General features: G+C 40.1%; 1 protein-coding gene across 26 annotated transcripts in view; it reads left to right on the top strand.

Annotated features, from left to right (window-relative positions):
* The window catches only part of PBRM1 (polybromo 1), a 129,215-nt gene that overhangs the window by 91,198 nt on the left and 18,922 nt on the right, over positions 1 to 19,095 (top strand). For all 26 annotated transcript variants that reach the window (XM_059389913.1, XM_059389904.1, XM_059389910.1 and 23 more), the window contains one exon: positions 608 to 765. In XM_059389913.1, the coding sequence (XP_059245896.1) occupies positions 608 to 765 (158 nt within the window). The remainder of the gene's footprint in view (positions 1 to 607; positions 766 to 19,095) is intronic.

The raw sequence follows: 19,095 nt of genomic DNA, 5'->3' as shown, positions 1-19,095 counted from the left end.
TTCCGCAAGTCTACACACTTACATACGCTTACATGACCAATCAGCGAACAGGGTACAGGAGGGAGCGAATCAGGCTGTGCACCTAAACGAACAACTTCGCTAGCAACCAATGCTGTTTACTTCCTCTTTGGGCATTCCGCTTAGTCTCACGAGGCAATCCTCACCTGGCAACTAGCCAGGCGCCATCTTTTAATGGCGGAGGCCGCCCTGGCTAGGGGCCTGCCTCTGACAGACAGGTGCTTAGTTTTGTTTTCATCATGAGCATTTCAGGGGAAAAAAAAACCCTGGAGGTTAGCTGAAACTATTAAATCGTATGCCTTGGTATTGTGTGTTTTTTCCCTCAGATGAATAGCCAATGGTGTCTCCCTTTCCGTGTCTTTTCTTGTGCTCAGAATGGGGAAAGTCAAGGAAATTGTCTTATTATCATATAATAATATATAATAATATATCATATAATAATATAATTATCATATATAGTCTACAAAACTCCTCCGAGTACTAAATATCATTAAGTTTTTGGTTAAGAGAATTTTTCATAGATTAATCCTTCAAGAGTGAAACCAGTCAGAATTCTATTTTAATGGAATTTCTCCATTTTTCCCCCAAGAATTGAAAAGGTATGGGTCCGAGATGGAGCTGCATATTTTTATGGCCCCATCTTCATTCACCCAGAAGAGACGGAACATGAGCCCACAAAAATGTTCTACAAAAAAGAAGTATTTCTGAGTAATCTGGAAGAAACCTGCCCCATGACATGTATTCTGGGTATGTATTTATGCGTTTTCATTTAATCGCGTCCATTCTACAACAGCTGATTGAGTACTTCTGTGTTAGGCACTATTCTAGGTGCCAGCTATACAGCAATCAAAAGACCAGAATCTCTGCCCTCTTAGAGACTTAACAGTGGGGCAGAGGTTGGGGAATCAGTAAATAAATTAAGGCTATAGGACATCAGGTAGTAATTAGAGCTATGAATGAGAATCAGGCAGAGGAGAAGAGGACAGAGAGTCATGTTGAGGGGAGGTCTTGTTTTAGTGGTCCCCAGAAGCCTTTCTGATAGGTGACGTTAGCAGAGCCCTGAAGGCAGTGAGGAAGAAAACCATCTGAACACAGACATGCCCGCGTTTTATTGCACTTTGCTTTGGTGCAATAAAATGCTGTTTTTCACAAATTGAAGGTTTGTGGCAACCCTGTAACAAGCAAGTCTGTTGGTACCATTTTTCTAAGAGCATTTGCTCACTTCATATCTCTGCATCACATTTTGGTAATTCTCACAGTATTTCAGACTTTTTTTTTTTTTTTTAAGATTTTATTTATTTGACGCAGAGAGAGAGATCACAAGTAGGTGCGGGGGTGGGGAGGGAAGCAGGCTCCCCGCCAAGCACAGAGCCCAGTGCGGGACTCGATCCCAGGACCCCGAGATCATGACCTGAGCTGAAGGCAGAGGCTCAACCCACTGAGCCACCCAGGCGCCCATCAGACTTTATTCTTTTTTTTTTTTTTTTTTTTTAAAGATTTTATTTATTTATTTGACAGAGAGAGATTACATGTAGGCAGAGAGGCAGGCAGAGAGAGAGAGGAGGAAGCAGGCTCCCTGCTGAGCAGAGAGCCCGATGTGGGACTCGATCCCAGAACTCTGGGATCATGACCTGAGCCGAAGGCAGCAGCTTAACCCACTGAGCCACCCAGGCGCCCCATCATCAGACTTTATTCTTGTTTGAGATGCCTGGATGAGGAATTACTTTTTACTGATGAGCAAAAACAGTGGTTTCTTTTTTTTTTCCAAAGATTTTATTTATTTTTATTTATTCATTCATTCATTCATTCATTCATTCATGAGAGACAGAGAGAGAGAGAGAGGCAGAGGGAAAAGCAGGCTCCCCTCAGAGCAGGGAGCTTGATGCAGGACTCAGTTCCAGGACCCTGGGATCATGACTGAGCTGAGAGCAGACGCTTAACCATCTGAGCCACCCAGGCACCCAAGACAGTGGTTTCTTGATAAGGAATCTACTCATGGTAAAATTGGTTGTGAAGACTGTTAAAATGACAACAAAGGATTTTGAAGATCACGTAAATTAGTTGTTAAAGCACCAGCAGGATTTGAGAGGATTGACTCCCAAGTTTGAAAGAAGTTCAACTATGGGTAAAATGCTATCCAAACAGCATCACATGCTACAGAGAAATCATTTGTGAAAAGAAGAGTCAATCGACATTGCAAACTTCACTCTGTCTAATTTTAAGAAATTGCCACAGACACTCCAACGTTCAGCAACCACCATCCTAATCAGTCAGCAGCCATTATCATCCGGACAAGACCCTCCACCAGCAAAAAGATGGGACACCTGATTGGCTTAGTCAGTAGAGCATATGACTCTTCATCTCAGGGTTTTGAGTTCAGGCCCCAGTTGGATGTAGAGTTCATTTAAAAAAAAAAAAAAATTGCAGCTTACTGAAAGCTTAGATGGTTAGCATTTTTTAGCAATAAAGTGTTTTTTAATTGTATGCATATTTTTTAGACATAATGCTATTGCACACTTAATGGACTACAGTATAGTATAAACATAACTTTTATATACAATTTTATAAAAATCATTTGACTTGCTTTATCGTGATACTCCCTTTATTGAGGTGATCAGGAACTGATCCTGCGGTATCTCCAAGGTATGACCGCATCTGAGATTTTACTCCTTTTAGGCACAGCAAATGTGAAATGCAAAGGCATGGTACCCTTAAGGCATGGTATCTGGGCCTGTTTGAGACACAGGGAACAGCTGGTGGCCGGGGCAGAACAGGAGGGTGTTGCTGCACATGCAGAAATGGTAGGTCTACTAGACTGTGCTGAGAGGAAGCAGATAGGAAGTCCTGGTTGTGAGCGGAGAGCTACATGAGCCAGCACATGCACTAGAGGAATCACTGTGCACAGAGTATGGAACATATGTAAGAGTGAGGTAGGAAGCAGGGGGAGAAGTTAAAAGACTTCTGCAATCTCCTTTGGACTCTTAACCCTAGCAATGTTACTGTCCCTGATGCAGAAATGTGCAGGGCTCGCATCACTGTTTCTGTTCAGCCACACTTCTGAGTGCTCATGCGCACTCTGCTTCTCAGGTGCAGGTTTGTGCTTCCAACTGCCATTGTCTTCAGCGTAGTGTTTCTTCTTGCCCTGAATTAGTGCTGCAGCAAACCAGCTCCTCTTCCCATCTTTTGGAATAGTTTTCCAAAAGGTTACTAGGTAAAAGCTTTAAAATGATTACACATGGTTATAAAGAAGCAGCCACCATGCTTACGGCCAAGAGGAAATCATTGTTTTACACTTAGACCTTATTTGATCACGAAGTTACATTGTTTCAGTGTTTTGAGTTTTTTCAGAATTGGTTATTTCTGATAGTTAAACACATTTTTCTCTTCATAACCTGGTGCACCGTGGGGGGAGGGGGAGCAAAGGCTAGTGCGCTTATTAAGTCCTTCTTGAGTTTCTGTAGCAGAGTCTGTCCTCCTTTTAACTCATGATCCAGACTAAAGAAGTGCTCGAAGACCTTGCTTCCTAGGGTAAACCCAGCCAGAAGACTCAAGGCAGATAGCAAAGGTGAGACTGAAGTCTCCTTCGTTAGGGTAACCATATGGTTTATTGCTTTTTTTCTAAGTGGTTACCCTGGGAATTACATCTTAAATTTGTGGCAATCTAGTTTGAATAGTTTGAATCAATACTGCCTCAGCTTTTTTTCTTTTTTTTTAAGATTTTATTTATTTATTTGAAAGAGAAAGAATGAGAGAGAGCGCATGGGGGGTGGGTGTCAGAGGGAGAAGCAGACTCCCTGCTGAGCCCGACGCAGGACTCATTCCTGGGACTCTAAGATCATGACCTGAGCCAAAGGCAATCGCTCAACCACCTGAGCCACCCAGGAGCCCTGTCTTAGCTTCTGTTGTATATTAAACCCTGCTCCTGTACAGTACCATCCCTCCTGCCATGTCTAATTGTCAGAAATTAAGTCTTTTCACTGTGTGTGCCCATCGGCAGGAATTTCTAAATACCACTTTATGCATTTGTCTTTAAAATCTTATAGGAGGGAAAAGGGAGAATTAGAAACTGGAAATACAATATTGGCTTTCATATTTACATATGTGGTTACCTTTTTTGGTGTTTTTATTTCTTTGTATGGCTTCACATCATTATCTGATATCCTTTCATTTCAGCCTAAAGGACTCCCTTAAATTTTCTTGTTGAACAGATCAACTAACAACAAACTCCCTTGTCTTTTGTTTATCTAAAAGTGTCTTAATTCTTCTACTTTGAAGATACTTTTGCTATATATAGAATTCTCTATTGACAGTGTTTTCTGTCATGCTTTCCATCAAATTTGAGAAGTTTTTGTCTTTACATAGTCTTTCTTCTCCTTTCTCTTTCCTCCCTCTGAGATTCCCCTTAGGCCTACGATGGTTTGCTTAATGGCTTGTCACAGGTCTCATGGACTGCTCATGTTTCTTTATTCTTTCTTCTTTCTGTTCCTTCAGACTGATCATCTCAGTTGGCTTATCTTCAAGCTCACAGATTCTTCTGCCTATTAAAATCTTCTAATTTTTCATTTCAGTTGTTAACACTTTGCAGCTCCCATGAGATTTTTTTTTTTTAAGATTTTATTCATTGTGAGAGAGAGAGAGAGAGAGAGAGAGAGCGCACACACAAGCATGGGGGGAGGGGCAGAGAGAAAGGGAGAAGCAGGCTCCCCACTGAGCAGGGAGCCCCATGGGGACTCCACCCCAGAACCCTGGGATCATGACCTGAGCCAAAGGCAGACACTTAACTGACTGTGCCACCCAGGCACCCTTCAGCTCCAGCGTTTCTTTTTAGGCATTCCAGTTCCTGTCTTATTCTTGATAGTCTCTATTTGGTGAGTCAGCATTCTGATTTCCTTTGGTTCTTTGTCCATAGTTCACTTTAGCTCTCTGAGCGTATTTAAGACAGTTGGTGTAAAGTGTCTGCCTCATAAGTCCAGTGTCTGGGCTTTCTCTGGGATGGTTTCTTTTCATTTCTTTTTATCTTGTGTATGGACCGTACTTTCTTATTTCTTTGCATGGCCTTGTAATTTTTTATGAAAACTGGGTATTTTGAATATCATACTGTGATACCTCTGGAAACTGGATTCTCCCCTTTCCTCAGGCTTTAGTGTTACAGCTTACTACGAGTCATAGTTGCTCATTTAAACTGTTTTTGCTATTGTGTGTGGTCACTGAAGTCTCTGTTCTGTTAGCTTAATGGTCAGCTAATGATTTAATAGAAATTTTCTTAAATGCTTGGATTAAACAAACAAACAAACAAAATTCCCAATCTCTGCAGCTTGAGGCTGTGTCGGTGTTGGAAGACACTTTCATCCCTCGGCCTGAAGTTTACAACTCTGCCTTTGCCTTTGCGTCCCGCTTGCACAGGGTTTGACGGTCGGCCAGAGGTGAGAGTTTAGGGCTTTTCAGTCTTTTCTGAGCATGCATCCTGCCCATGGCACGTGCGTGGCTTTCTAGATTCTCCCGGATATGTGGAAGCTTTTCAGAACTCTTATTCATTCCCCAAAGTATCTCACTGCCCAGCTTTTTCTGCCAGGCTTTTTCACATTTGTACTATTTGCCCCAACTGATAACCTTTGTTCCAACTGGCACCATCTGGTTCATTTGCCTTCAGATGTTTTCAACAGAAGTACCATAGCCACTTCTCTGCCATGAGATCCAAGTTAAGTGAAATAAAGACAAACCCTTTGTGTTAGTCCCTCAGAAAGCCACCCATGTTGGTCAAAATAGGCAACCAAATTCTTTGGAGAATGCTCTGCTCCTTCCAGCACCAGAAACTCACACTAGGAGTGTGGGCTGCCATCTTCCTGACTGCTGCTGAACCAGAGGAGAGTGAGGGGGATGAGGCAAGAGTAAGTTAAAATGCCACAAAGCTCTCCTGCTTACTTGCAGTCACTTTTTTTCTTGATTAAGCATTCATGTAGTTGTTTGGCTGTTTCCCAGAGTTCTGATAATGTTGATTCTGAGTTTCTGATGGCTTTCCTCATTGTTTCTGAGGAAACAGAATGTTTCCTTTCTTTTCCATTGTTTCTGAGGAAACAATGTTTCTTAGAGAGAATGGCCCTTGGATCCCCCTCCTTGTCTGTTTTCATCGACACCTACACCATCCTTTTTATAGGTACCTATTCAAATGTGTTACACTCTGTAGTTTATAAACTACATATCCAGGATCATCTTTATTTTTCACCATGACCCCGTACAAAAGGGGCTGTCATTCTCAGAAAAGTGAAGTTACTGTCTAATACATTGGCCAAAACTAAAGCCTAGGTCTTCTCGCTTCTGCTTCTGTACTGGTGTTTGGATTCTTGGTTTATAGCCAGCTGGAGCATTGTGGAGAGTGAGTGAAAAGAGGTGCCAGTATTATTAGGCAGGATACCAGCCATACAATGAGATGCATGGTTACTTTCTCTTGAGGTAAACCCCAAATGGAAATGCATCTAGTGGTCACAAAAGGGAATCTCAGCCCAGCTTGTGCATTTCAGTATCCACCCCTTAGGAAGAAAATGTGGGTTTTTTGGTTACGTTTTATATTGACTTTCACATGCAAGGAGGCAGATTTTTTTTAACTAATTTGTTTCTGTGGCGAGCAACAATTTAAGGTATTTAAGCTTTAGAAGTTTTATAATTTTATTGTGTTAACTGTACACAGTGTTGAATGTAAATTTCATCTTTGTCTCCCTGGAACAAAAGTTTTAAAGATAATTAGGTGAGAGAGGTATAACATTTTTATACACCTGATGGGGGCATATTTCACTTAGTCCTGTTTTGCTGTTATACATATGATTTTTGTTCATTGCCTTCAGTAACTTAATATGGTGATTAAACAGCCACAGAGCACTTGCTTTTGGGAATGAACATGGCCACACCTGACAGAAACTGTCTCCATCCTTGGGCACTTGGATCGTAAAATTCCCAGGAACCTGGGTTCCTGAAACATGCCAATTCCTAATTTATTTGCTAGTTCTGTTTTCTTCATAATAGAATTTTTTATTAGAATTAATAAATGGAAACACCACGATTATCTATATTTTTATTTATCATCAAAGAGCAGTTAGAAAGTTGAATTTTAAAAACATACAGTTTACCTTAAATACCTGGGAATAAATCTTTTAAAAAGATGTATAAGACTCCTGTACACACACACACACCAAAAAACCATGTGAGTCAGGATGCCTGAATAGCTCAGTCAATAAAGCGTCTGACTTTTGATCTCAGCTCAGGTCTTGATCTCAGGGTCATGAGTTCAAGCCCCGCTTTGGGCTCCACACTGGGTGTGGCACCTACTTAGAGGAAAAAAAAAAAACCACCCTACTAGAAAATGATTGAAAGGATTTAAAGAATGCCTAAATAAATGAAGTGATTCATTGTGTTTATAGCGGGAAAACTCAGTATTTTAAAGAAGTCACTTCTCCCCATATTTGGTATATCAATTCATTATAGTTCCAGTCAGAGTCCAGCAGGTTTTTATAAGTTTTGTATGCTTTATTAAGTGAAGCTTCCTGGGCTTAAAAGCCAGGATGTCTTTCAATGTTTTGTCAGGGCCTGGTAGGAACCCCAGGTCAGGACACAGACCACATCCATTCCAGGGGTATTAGTCAGTTTTACTCTTGAGCTGTGAGCATAATTTTTACCTTTTCCAAATCTCTATTTTTCCTTCTGTGAATTATGGAAAATGTTAACTATGCCTTCTCTTAATCGAAAAGCCTTTAGATTGTGTAATTCAAGTGCTTGTGTGTAAATCTGAGGCAGTGATAGTAATCACAGCTGTTTTAAGCTTCTGAAATGTTTCTGACCTGTTTTTACATGTTTTACATGTTAATGTTTAATAAGTTATTAACTGTGAACACTCGTGTTAAGGTTGAGAACAAAATGAGGGGTGCCCATATCCCTCTTATTTAATCGTGTTATGGAAGTACTAGTCAGCATGGGTAGAAGTAAGAAACAAAGTCTACACTGAGGGAGTTAAGAATGTGATAATTCAGGAAGATCAGCTTGGAATTACTTCACACAATAAGAGAAGTGAGATGATTGAGTACAACATGGATAATACAGCAACTGCCTTAAGAAATTCAATAATGGGGCGCCTGGCTGGCTCAGGCAGTAGAACATCTGCCTCTTGATCTTGGGGTCGTGAGTTTGAGCTCCACATTGTGTGTGAAGATCACTTAAATAAAAAGCACTTAAAATTTTTTTTAATAATTATTAATAAGAAGATAAAATACCTTGGGATAAATTTAACAAGGTATGTGCCCCACCTGTATAATGAAAGTTTTTAACTGCTCCTCTTAATGCATTTTTTTAAAGATTTTTTTTTATTCATTTGTCAGAGGGAAAGAGAGCATAAGGAAAGGGAGGGGCAGGCAGAGGAAGAGGAAAAAGGCTCTCCACTGAGCAAAGGGCTGGATGTGGGACTTGATCCCAGAACTCTAGGATCATGACTGGGGCTCAAGGCAGATGTATAATGGACTTAGCCACCTGGGTGTGCCACTCTTGATGCATTTAAAAAGGAATGCTTGAACAAACTGAAAAGCATACTATGTACTTGAATAAGAAGTCAGAACATCATAGAGATTTCATTCTCTCTAAGTTACTCTTTAACGTGATCCTATGAGATGTACCAATAGGAATTTTCTTGTGAAGAAGTTGGGACTTAAGCTGATTTTTAAAATAGTGTCAGGGACAGACAACAAAAAGAAATTAAAGGCATCCAAATCGGCAAAAAAGAAGTCAAACTATTACTCTTCACAGATGATATGATACTATATGTGGAAAACCCAAATGTTCCTAGGAATATCGCCAATGGCAAAAATGAACTATTGGGACCTCATCAAGATCAAAAGCTTTTGCACAGCAAAGGAAACAGTCAACAAAACCAAAAGACAACTGACAGAATGGGAGAAGATACTTGCAAACAACATATCAGATAAAGGGCTAGTATCCAAAATCTATAAAGAGCTTAGCAAACTCAACACCCAAAGAACAAATCATCCAATCAGGAAATGGGCAGAGGACATGAACAGACATTTCTGCAAAGAAGGCATCCAGATGGCCAACAGACACATGAAAAAATGCTCCACATCACTCAGCATCAGGGAAATACAAATCAAAACCACAGTGAGATACCACCTCACACCAGTCAGAATGGCTAAAATTAACAAGTCAGGAAACGACAGATGCTGGCGAGGATGTGGAGAAAGGGGAACCCTCCTACACTGTTGGTGGGAATGCAAGCTGGTGCAACCACTCTGGAAAACAGGATGGATGTTCCTCAAAAAGTTGAAAATAGGGACGCCTGGGTGGCTCAGTGGGCTAAGCCTCTGCCTTCGGCTCAGGTCATGATCTCAGGGTCCTGGGATCGAGCCCCACATCAGTCTCTCTGCTCAGCAGGGAGCCTGCTTCCCTCTCTCTCTCTCTCTGCCTGCCTCTCTGTCTACTTGGGATCTCTCTGTCAAATAAATAAATAAAATCTTAAAAAAAAAAAAGTTGAAAATAGAGCTACCCTATGACCTAGCAATTGTGCCACTGAGTATTTACCCCAGAGAGAACAAATATAGTGATCTGAAGGGGCACGTGCACCCCAGTGTTTATAGTAGCAATGTGCACAATAACTGTACTATGGAAAGAGCCTAGATGTCCACTGACAGATGAATGGATAAAGAAGATGTGATACACACACACACACACGAATATTATGCAGCCATAATATAATGTATAATAATACATTATACATTAATAAAAAATAAATTAAAAAAAGCAAATGGTTAAAATGCTTTATCTTATATTATGTATTTAACAATAAAAAATAGTAGCATGTTGTTTACAGTTTTACACCTAAATTTGGTGTAAAATAACGTATCTTGAGGATCACTGCTGGTATTAACACATTGTGTTTATTGAAACCAGTTCCCTTTTGATGGATATTTAGGTTGTTTCAATTTTTTGCTCTCCTACTGAAACAGAACAATGCTGATATAAGCAATTTAAGACATCTATCACTTTGTGTATGTGTGAGTCTATCTGAGGTATAAATTTCTAGAAGTATAAAAGCTGGGTCAAGGGTATGTACACTTTAATTTTTATTATAGGTATCCTCAAATTATCTTCCATAGAGGTTGTGTTCATTCATGAATCCACAACAAAGTAGACAAATGCCACTTCCCTATGTTCCTGTCAGCCAGTAACATTGGAATCTCTGACAATTTTCTAGGTAATTAAAAAAAAGAAAAGAACATGTGGGTACTTTTTTTTTTTTTAAAGATTTTATTTATTTATTTGACAGAGAGAGATCACAAGTAGGCAGAGAGGCAGGCAGAGAGAGAGAGAGGAGGAAGCAGGCTCCCTGCTGAGAAGAGAGCCCGATGTGGGGCTTGATCCCAGGACCCTGAGATCATGACCTGAGCCGAAGGCAGCGGCTTAACCCACTGAGCCACCCAGGCACCCACATGTGGGTACTTTTAACTTGTATCTCTCTAATGGTTGAGGTCAGGCATATTTTCATTTAAGAGCCACTAGTAGGGGGCGCCTGGGTGGCTCAGTGGGTTAAGCCGCTGCCTTTGGCTCGGGTCATGATCTCAGAGTCCTGGGATCAAGGCCCGCATCGGGCTCTCTGCTCAGCAGGGAGCCTGCTTCCTCCTCTCTCTCTGCCTGCCTCTCTGCCTACTTGTGATCTCTCTCTGTCAAATAAATAAATAAAATCTTTAAAAAAAAAAAAAAGAACCACTATTAACTACTGTCTGCTTATCCTTTGCCTATTTTTGTTTGATATCAAGCTTTTTTAACTGCTTTATAGAGGCTCTTAATATATGAAATGTGATCTATGATATACATTTCAAATATTTTCCCAAAGTTATCATTTATCTTTGCTTCTGCCAGTTTTGGTTATGCACACATTTTCAACTTTTACAGCTGAATGTATCTGTCTTTTCCTGTATGGATTCTAGGTTTTATGTCAAAGGTTATAAAAATTTCTTTCCCATCATTTCTTTTGGTATCTTTGCAGATTCATTTTGATTGTTTAAATCTATAATTTATCTGGGAATTTATTCTGAAATTGATGTGAGGGAGGAATACAATCTTGTTTCTTTCCAAATGTCTACGCTGTTTCCAAATACCACTTAGAGAAAAATCCATCTTTTCCCACTTATCTATGATGCCACTTTTATCATGTTAGTTTATCCTTGGGTCTACAGCTAAACTTTCTATTCTATTCAAATAATCTGTTTACTGATATATTATATAAGTAATTTAATTATTTTTAAAATTACTTGATTTAAAGTAAGCTCCATGCCCAATGTGAGGCCTGAACTCATGACCCTAAGGTCAAGAATCCCACACTCTACCGACTGAGCCAGCTAGGCACCCCAAATAACTTTAGTTATTATTAAGTTATAATGTTTTAATAGCTGGTAAGGACAGACCCTTACCCCTAACATGCTTTTCAGAATTTTCCCGATTTTTGTTTCTCTCTGATACTATTTTTAAAAATTTTTTTATTTTTTTTATAAACATATAATGTATTTTTAGCCCCAGGGGTACAGGTCTGTGAATCGCCAGGTTTACACACTTCACTGCACTCACCACTGAACATCCCCCCAATGTCCATAACCCCACACCCCTCTCCCGACCCCCTCCCCCCAGCCACCCTCAGTTTGTTCTGCAAGATTAATAGTCTCTTATGGTTTGTCTCCCTCCTGATCCCATCTTGTTTCATTTATTCTTTTCCTACCCCCCAAACCCCCCATGTTGCATCTCCACTTCCTCATATCAGGGAGATCATATGACAGTTGTCTTTCTCTGATTGACTTATTTCGCTAAGCATAATATCCTCTAATTCCATCCACATCCTCGCAAATGGCAAGTTTTCATTTCTTTTGATGGCTGCATAGTATTCCATTGTGTGTGTGTGTGTGTGTGTGTGTGTACCACTTCTTCTTTATCCATTCATCTGTTGATGGACATCTAGGTTCTTTCCATAGTTTGGCTATTGTGGACATTGCTGCTATAAACATTCGGGTGCACGTGCCCCTTCAGATCACTATATTTGTTATCTCTGAGGTAAATACTCAGTGGCACAATTGCTAGGTCATAGGGTAGCTCTATTTTCAACTTTTTGAGGAACGTCCATCCTGTTTTCCAGAGTGGTTGCACCAGCTTGCATTCCCACCAACAGTGTAGGAGGGTTCCCCTTTCTCCACATCCTCGCCAGCATCTGTCGTTTCCTGACTTGTTAATTTTAGCCATTCTGACTGGTGTGAGGTGGTATCTCACTGTGGTTTTGATTTGTATTTCCCTGATGCTGAGTGATGTGGAGCATTTTTTCATGTGTCTGTTGGCCATCTGGATGCCTTCTTTGCAGAAATGTCTGTTCATGTCTTCTGCCCATTTCCTGACTGGATTATTTGTTTGTTTGTTTTTTTACTGGGTGTTGAGTTTGTTAAGTTCTTTATAGATTTTTTGATACTAGCCCTTTATCTGATATGTCATTTGCAAATATCTTCTCCTCTTCTGTCAGTTGTCTTTTGGTTTTGTTGGCTGTTTCCTTTGCTGTGCAAAAGCTTTGTCTATTGATGAGGCCCCAATAGTTTATTTTTGCTCGTTTCCCTTGCCTTTGGTGATGTATCCAGGAAGAAGTTGCTTTGGCTGAGGTCAAAAAGGTTGCTGCCTGTGTTCTTCTCAAGGATGTTGATGGATTCCTGTCTCACAATTAGTTCTTTCATCCATTTTGAGTCTATTCTTGTGTGTGGTGAAAGGAAATGGTCCAGTTTCATTCTTCTGCGTGTGGTTGTCCAATTTTCACAACACCATTTGTTGAAGAGACTGTCTTTTTTCCATTGGACATTCTTTCCTGCTTTGTTTAAGATTAGTTGATCAGAGAGTTGAAGGTCCATTTCTGGGCTCTCTGTTCTGTTCCACTGATCTTTGTGTCCGTTTTTGTGTAAGTACCGTACTGTCTTGATGATGATAGCTTTGTAATAGAGCTTTAAGTCTGGAATTGTGATGCCTCCAGCTTGGTTTTTCTTTTTCAACATTCCTCTGGCTATTTGGTCTCTTTTCTGATTCCATACAAATTTTAGGATTATTTATTCCATTTCTGTGAAAAAAGTTGATGCTATTTTGATACGGATTGCATTAAATGTGTAGATTGCTCTAGGTAGCGTACACATTTTCACAGTATTTTTTTCTTTCAATCCATGAGCATGGAACGTTTTTCCATTTCTTTGTTTCTTCCTCAATTTTTTTCATGAGTATCCTATTGTTTTCTGAGTACAGATTCTTTGCCTCTTTGGTTAGATTTATTCCTAGGTATCTTATGGTTTTGGGTGCAGTTGTAAATGGATCAACTTCTTAATTTCTCTTTCTTCTGTCTTGCTGCTGGTGTATAGAAATGCAACTAATTTCTGTGCATTGATTTTGCATCCTGACACTTTACTGAATTCCTGATTCCTAGCAGTTTTGGAGTGGAGTCTTTTGGGTTTTCCACGTAAAGTATCCATCCTATCATTTGCAGAGACTGAGAGTTTGACTTGTTCTTTGCTGATTCAGATGCCTTTTTTTTGTTGTTGTTGTTGTTGTCTGGTTGCTGAGGCTAGGACTTCTAGTATTGTGTTGAATAGCAGTGGTGATAGTGGACATCCCTGTCGTGTTCCTGACTTTAGGGGTAAAGGTCAGGAACCTTTTACCATTGAGAATGATATTCAGTGTGTGTTTTTCATAGGTGGCTTTTATGATATTGAGGTATTTCCCTCTATCCCTACACTGTGAAGAGTTTTGATCAAGAAAGGATGCTGTACTTTGTCAGATGCTTTTTCTGCATCTGTTGAGAGGATCACATAGTTCTTATTCTTTCTTTGATTAACATACTGTCTCACATTGATTGATATGTGGATGTTAAACCAATCTTGCAGCCCTGGAATAAATGCCACTTGGTCATGGTGAATAATCCTTTTAATGTACTGTTGGATCCTATTGGCTAGTATTTTGGTGAGAATTTTTGCATCCATGCTCATCTGGGATATTGGTCTGTAATTTTCCTTTTTGATGGGGTTTTTGTCTGGTTTTGGGATCAAGGTAAGGCTGGCCTCATAGAATGAGTTTGGATGTTTTCCTTCCATTTCTGTTTTTTGGAACAGTTTCAGGAGAATAGGTGTTAATTCTTCTTCAAATGTTTAGTAGAATTCCTCTGGGAATCCGTCTGGCCCTGGGCTCTTGTTTGTTGGGAGATTTTTGATTACTGCTTCAATTTCCTTTCTGGTTATGGGTGTGTTCAGGTTTTCTGTTTCTTTCTGATTCAGTTTTGGTAGTTTATAGTCTCTAGGAATGCATCCTTTTCTTCCAGATTGTCTAATTTATTGGCATATAGTTGCTCATAATATGTTCTTATAATTGTATTTCTTTGGTATTGGTTGTAATATCTCCTCTTTCTTTTTCTTTTTTTTTTAATTTTTTCCTTTTTTTTTCTTTAAGATTTTATTTATTTGACAGAGAGAGAGATCACAAGTAAGCAGAGAGGCAGGCAGAGAGAGAAGGGGAAGCAGGTTCCCTGCTGAGCAGAGAGCCTGATGTGGGGCTCGATCCCAGGACCCTGAGATCATGACCTGAGCAGAAGGCAGAGGCTTAACCCATTGAGCCACCCAGGCGCCCCAGTTTTTCCCTTTTTAAAAAAAGATTTTGTTCATTTATTTGAGAGAGAGATCACGAGTGAGAGAGCAAAAGCAGAAGGAGCCAGCAGAGGGAGAGGGAGAAGCAGATTCCCCATTGAGTAAGGAGTTCGATGTGGGACTCCATCCCAGAACCCCTGGGATCATGACTTGAACCCAATGCAGACGCTTAACCAACTGAGTCTCCCAGGTGCTCTTGTGATTTCTCCTCTTTCATTCATGATTTTATTTATTTGGGTTCTTTCTCTTTTCTTTTTGGTAAGTCTGACTAGGGGTTTATTAGTCTTATTAATTCTTTCAGAGAACCAGCTCCTAGTTTCATTGATCTGTTCTGCTGTTCTTTTGGTTTGTATGTGACTGATTTCTTCTCTGATCTGTATTATTTCTCTTCTCCTGGGTTTAGGCTTTATTTGCCATTCTTTCTCCGACTCTTTTAAGTGTAGGGTTAGGCTATGTATTTGAGACCTTTCTTGTTTCTTGGAAAAGGCTTGTACTACTATATACTTTCCTCTAAGGACCACTTTTGCTGTGTCCCAAAGATTTTGAAGAGTTGTGTTTTTGTTTTCACTTGTTTCCAGGAGTTTTTTAAATTCTTTTTTAATTTCCTGGTTGACCCATTCCTTCTGTAGTAGGATGCTCGTTGGCCTCCATGTATTTGAGTTCTTACCAATTTTCCTCTTGTGATTGTGTTCAAGTTTCAAAGCACTGTGGTTGGAAAATTCAGGGAATGATCCCAGTCTTTTGGCACTGGTTGAGACCTGATTCGTGACGCGGATATGATCTATTCCGGAGAATGTTCTGTATACACTAGAGAAGAATATGTATTCTGTTGCTTTAGGATGGAATGTTCTGAATATGTCTGTGAAGTCCATCTGGGTCCAGTGTGTCATTTGAAGCCCTTAGATCCTTGTTGATCCTTTGCTTAGATGATCTGTCCATTTCAGTGAGAGGAGTGTTAAAGTCCTCTACTATTATGTTACTGTCAATCTGTTTCTTTGATTTTGTTATTAATTGGCTTATATAATTGGCTGCTCCCATGTTGGGGGCATAAATATTAACAATTGTTAGATCTTATTGTTGGATAGACCCTTTAAGTATGATATAGTGTCCCTCCCCATCTCTTATTATAGTCTTTGGTTTAACATCTAATTTGTTTGATCTAAGGATCACCACCCCAGCTTTCTTTGGATGTCTGTCGGCATGATAAATGGTTTCCACACCCCACTTTAAATATGGAGGTATCTGTGAGTCTAAAATGAGTCTCTTGCAGACAGCATATCAATGGGTCTAATATTTTTATCTGACCTGATACCCTTTGTCTTTTGATTGAAGCACTTAGACCCTTTATATTCAGGGTAATGAAAGATATGAATTTAGTGCCACTGTATTGCCTGAAGGTGACTGTTAACTGTATATTTTTGCTCTTCCTTTCTAGTCTATATTACTTTTAGGCTCTCTTTTTGTTTAGAGGACCCCTTTCAATATTTCTAGTAAGGCTGGTTTGGTTATTGCAAATTCTTTTAGTTTCCGTTTGTCCTGGAAGCTTTTAAACTCTCCTTCTCTTTTCAATAACAGCTAGCTGGATGTAGTATTCTTAGCTGCATATTTTTCTCATTTAGTGCTCTGAATATATTACGTCAGCCCTTTCTGGCCTGCCAGGTCTCTTTGGGATAGGTCTACTGCTAATATAATGTTTCTACTATTGTAGGTTATAGACCTCTTCTCCTGAGCTACTTTCAGGCTTTTCTCTTTGTCTCTGACATTTGTAATTGTTACTGTTAGATGTCAGGGTGTTGACCTATTTTTATTGATTTTGAGGGGGGATCTCTGTGCCTCCTGGATATTGATGCCCATTTCCTTCCCCAAATTAGGGAAGTTCTCTGGTATAATTTATCCCAATATATCTTCTCCCCCCACTCTCTTTTTTCTTCTTTTGGTATCCCAGTTATTCTAATACTGTTTCATCTTACAGTATCCCTTATCTCTTGAATTCTCCCCTGGTGATCCAGTAGTTTATCTCTCTTTTTCTCAGCTTCTTTATTCTCCATCATTTGGTCTCCTCTATTACTAATTTTCTCTTATGCCTCATTTACCCTAGCAGTTAGACCCTCCATATTTGATTGCATGTATGTCATCAATTGCCTTTTTTACTTCGACTTGGTTAGATTTTATTTCTCCATAAAGGGATTCTCTGTCGTCTCTATCGTCTATGCTTTTTTCAAGCTCAGCTAGTATCTTTTATAATTGTCATTCTGAACTCTAGTTCTGATAACTTACTAATGTCCATGTTGATAGGTCCCTGGCAGTTGGTACCACTTCTTGTTCTTTCTTTTTGAGGTGTGAGTTTTGTTTAGTCATTTTTTCCTGACTACCTGAATGAGATAACAAAATGCTGAATTGGTAACAACAACCCCAGAAAAATATATGCTAAACAAATCAGAAGAGACCTGAAACCCTGGGGGGTAGAAAAAAGAGTATGATCAGGCTGGTGAATAGAACAGAGCCACACACTAGATTCTGTGTGTATTTTGGTCTGTTAGAAGAAACTGCCTCCCAATATTTAAAGAAAAAAAAACTGGTTATAATATACATGTGTGTGTGTGTGTGCACGCGCGCACGCATGTGTATATGTACATATGTATATACATACACGCACACACACACAAATAAGGGTAAATCCAGTGTAGGGATGGAATATGACTGTAAAAATGAAAATTTAAAAAGATTTTTTAAAAGGAATTGATAGGAAGTTGGTTGAGAAAAGAAAGAAAAATTGAAAAAAATACATGATCAGGCAGGTGAGTAGAACAAAGCTATGTACAAGATTTAGGGTATATTTTGGTCTGTTAGAAGAAACTGCATCCCAAACTTTTAAAGAAAGAAAAACTTACATATTTACAAAGAATAAGGTTAAATACAATGAAGAGGTAGAATATGACTATAAAAATGAAAATTAAAGATTTTTAAAAAGGAATTGATAAGAAGTTGGTTGGAAAAGGAAAGAAGAAAAATTTTTTAAAAAGAGAAAAAGAAAAAAATAAAATTTTAAAAATTAACTTTGGAAGATTAAAGAATCATGGGGAAAAAGGCCATGAATTCTATGTGTTGTATTCCCCTATCTCTGGAGTTCCACAGTTCTCTTTGATCGGTGAACTTGGTCTTGGCTGGATGTTCTTTTTGATCTCCTGGGGGAGGGGTCTATTGCAGTGATTCCCAAATGTCTTTGCTGGAGGTGGAATTGCACCACCCTTGCCAGGAGCCAGGCTAAGTAATCTGCTCAGGTTTGCTCTGGGAGCTTTTGTTCCCTGAACGCTTTCTGTACAGCTTTGGAGGACGGGAACGAAAATGGCAGCCTCCCAATCTCCAGCCTGAAGAAGCCAAGAGCTCAGGGCCCCATTCTTCAGTGCGCCCTCAGAGAAAAGCAGTCAACCCCTCCCGTCTCCCTGGTCTCCGGCAGCACTCCCAGACTAAGCGTTTCTATCTCTGGCGCACGGCACTGTTTGGAGTCTCCAAACCCAGCAAATTCCTGCTCTGTACTTCTGCACCGCTCCTCCAGGAGGAGGAAGGAGGTGGGTCTCCCTGGATCTGCCACTTGTAGAGTCCCTGCTCAAAGAGCAGTGGTCCAACTGTGCCTTGGATCACAGTTTAAGGTAACCCCGAGCTGAGAGCCCATTGCTTGGCTCCATCTCTGCCGCCAGCTTCCCTGCTCTGATACCTGGTAGCTTTGCCACAGACACCCCCGATCTTCCTGTGACCGCGCAGGACCTGAGACCACACTGTTCCAGCGAGGGCTCTACCCCAACCTGGCCACTGGGAGTGACATCCCTCAGTGGAGCAGACTTATGAAAGTTCTGATTTTATGCTCCGCAACTCTCTCACTTGCTGAGAGCCAGCTGACAGAGGCTCCCCCTCACCTCGCGCCGTAGTCTCTCTTTCCTTTTATCACCTCAGATTCACTTGTCACGTCCTGCCTCCCAGAGAGCGGTGACTTTTCTGTTCATAGAGTTGCTGCTCTTCTATTTCCTGTTGAGTTTGTAGGTATTTGGAATGCTTTGGTAACTGTCTAGTTGAATTCCTGGGGCCAGATGAAATTTAGATCTCCTACTCCTCCACTATCTTGCTAGACCTTGAATTTTAACGATTTTTAAGTGTACAGTTCAGTGATTCTAAGTCTCTTGACGATATTATGCAACCATCACCACTGTTCAATTCTAGAATTTTTATCTTTCAGACAGAAACTTCTGTGCCCAGCAAGCAGTAACTACCCATTTCTCCCAGCTCCTGGTAATACCTGTTCCGCTTTCTGTCTCTATGAATTTTGCCTATTCTAGGTAGCTCATGTAAGTGAAATCACGTGATAGTTGTCCTTTTGTGTCTGGCTTAT

Source organism: Mustela nigripes, chromosome 2, assembly GCF_022355385.1.
Source record: "Mustela nigripes isolate SB6536 chromosome 2, MUSNIG.SB6536, whole genome shotgun sequence".
NCBI lineage: Eukaryota > Metazoa > Chordata > Mammalia > Carnivora > Mustelidae > Mustela > Mustela nigripes.
Note: the sequence above shows the minus strand (reverse complement) of the source record. Positions and strands in the feature narration are given on the sequence as shown.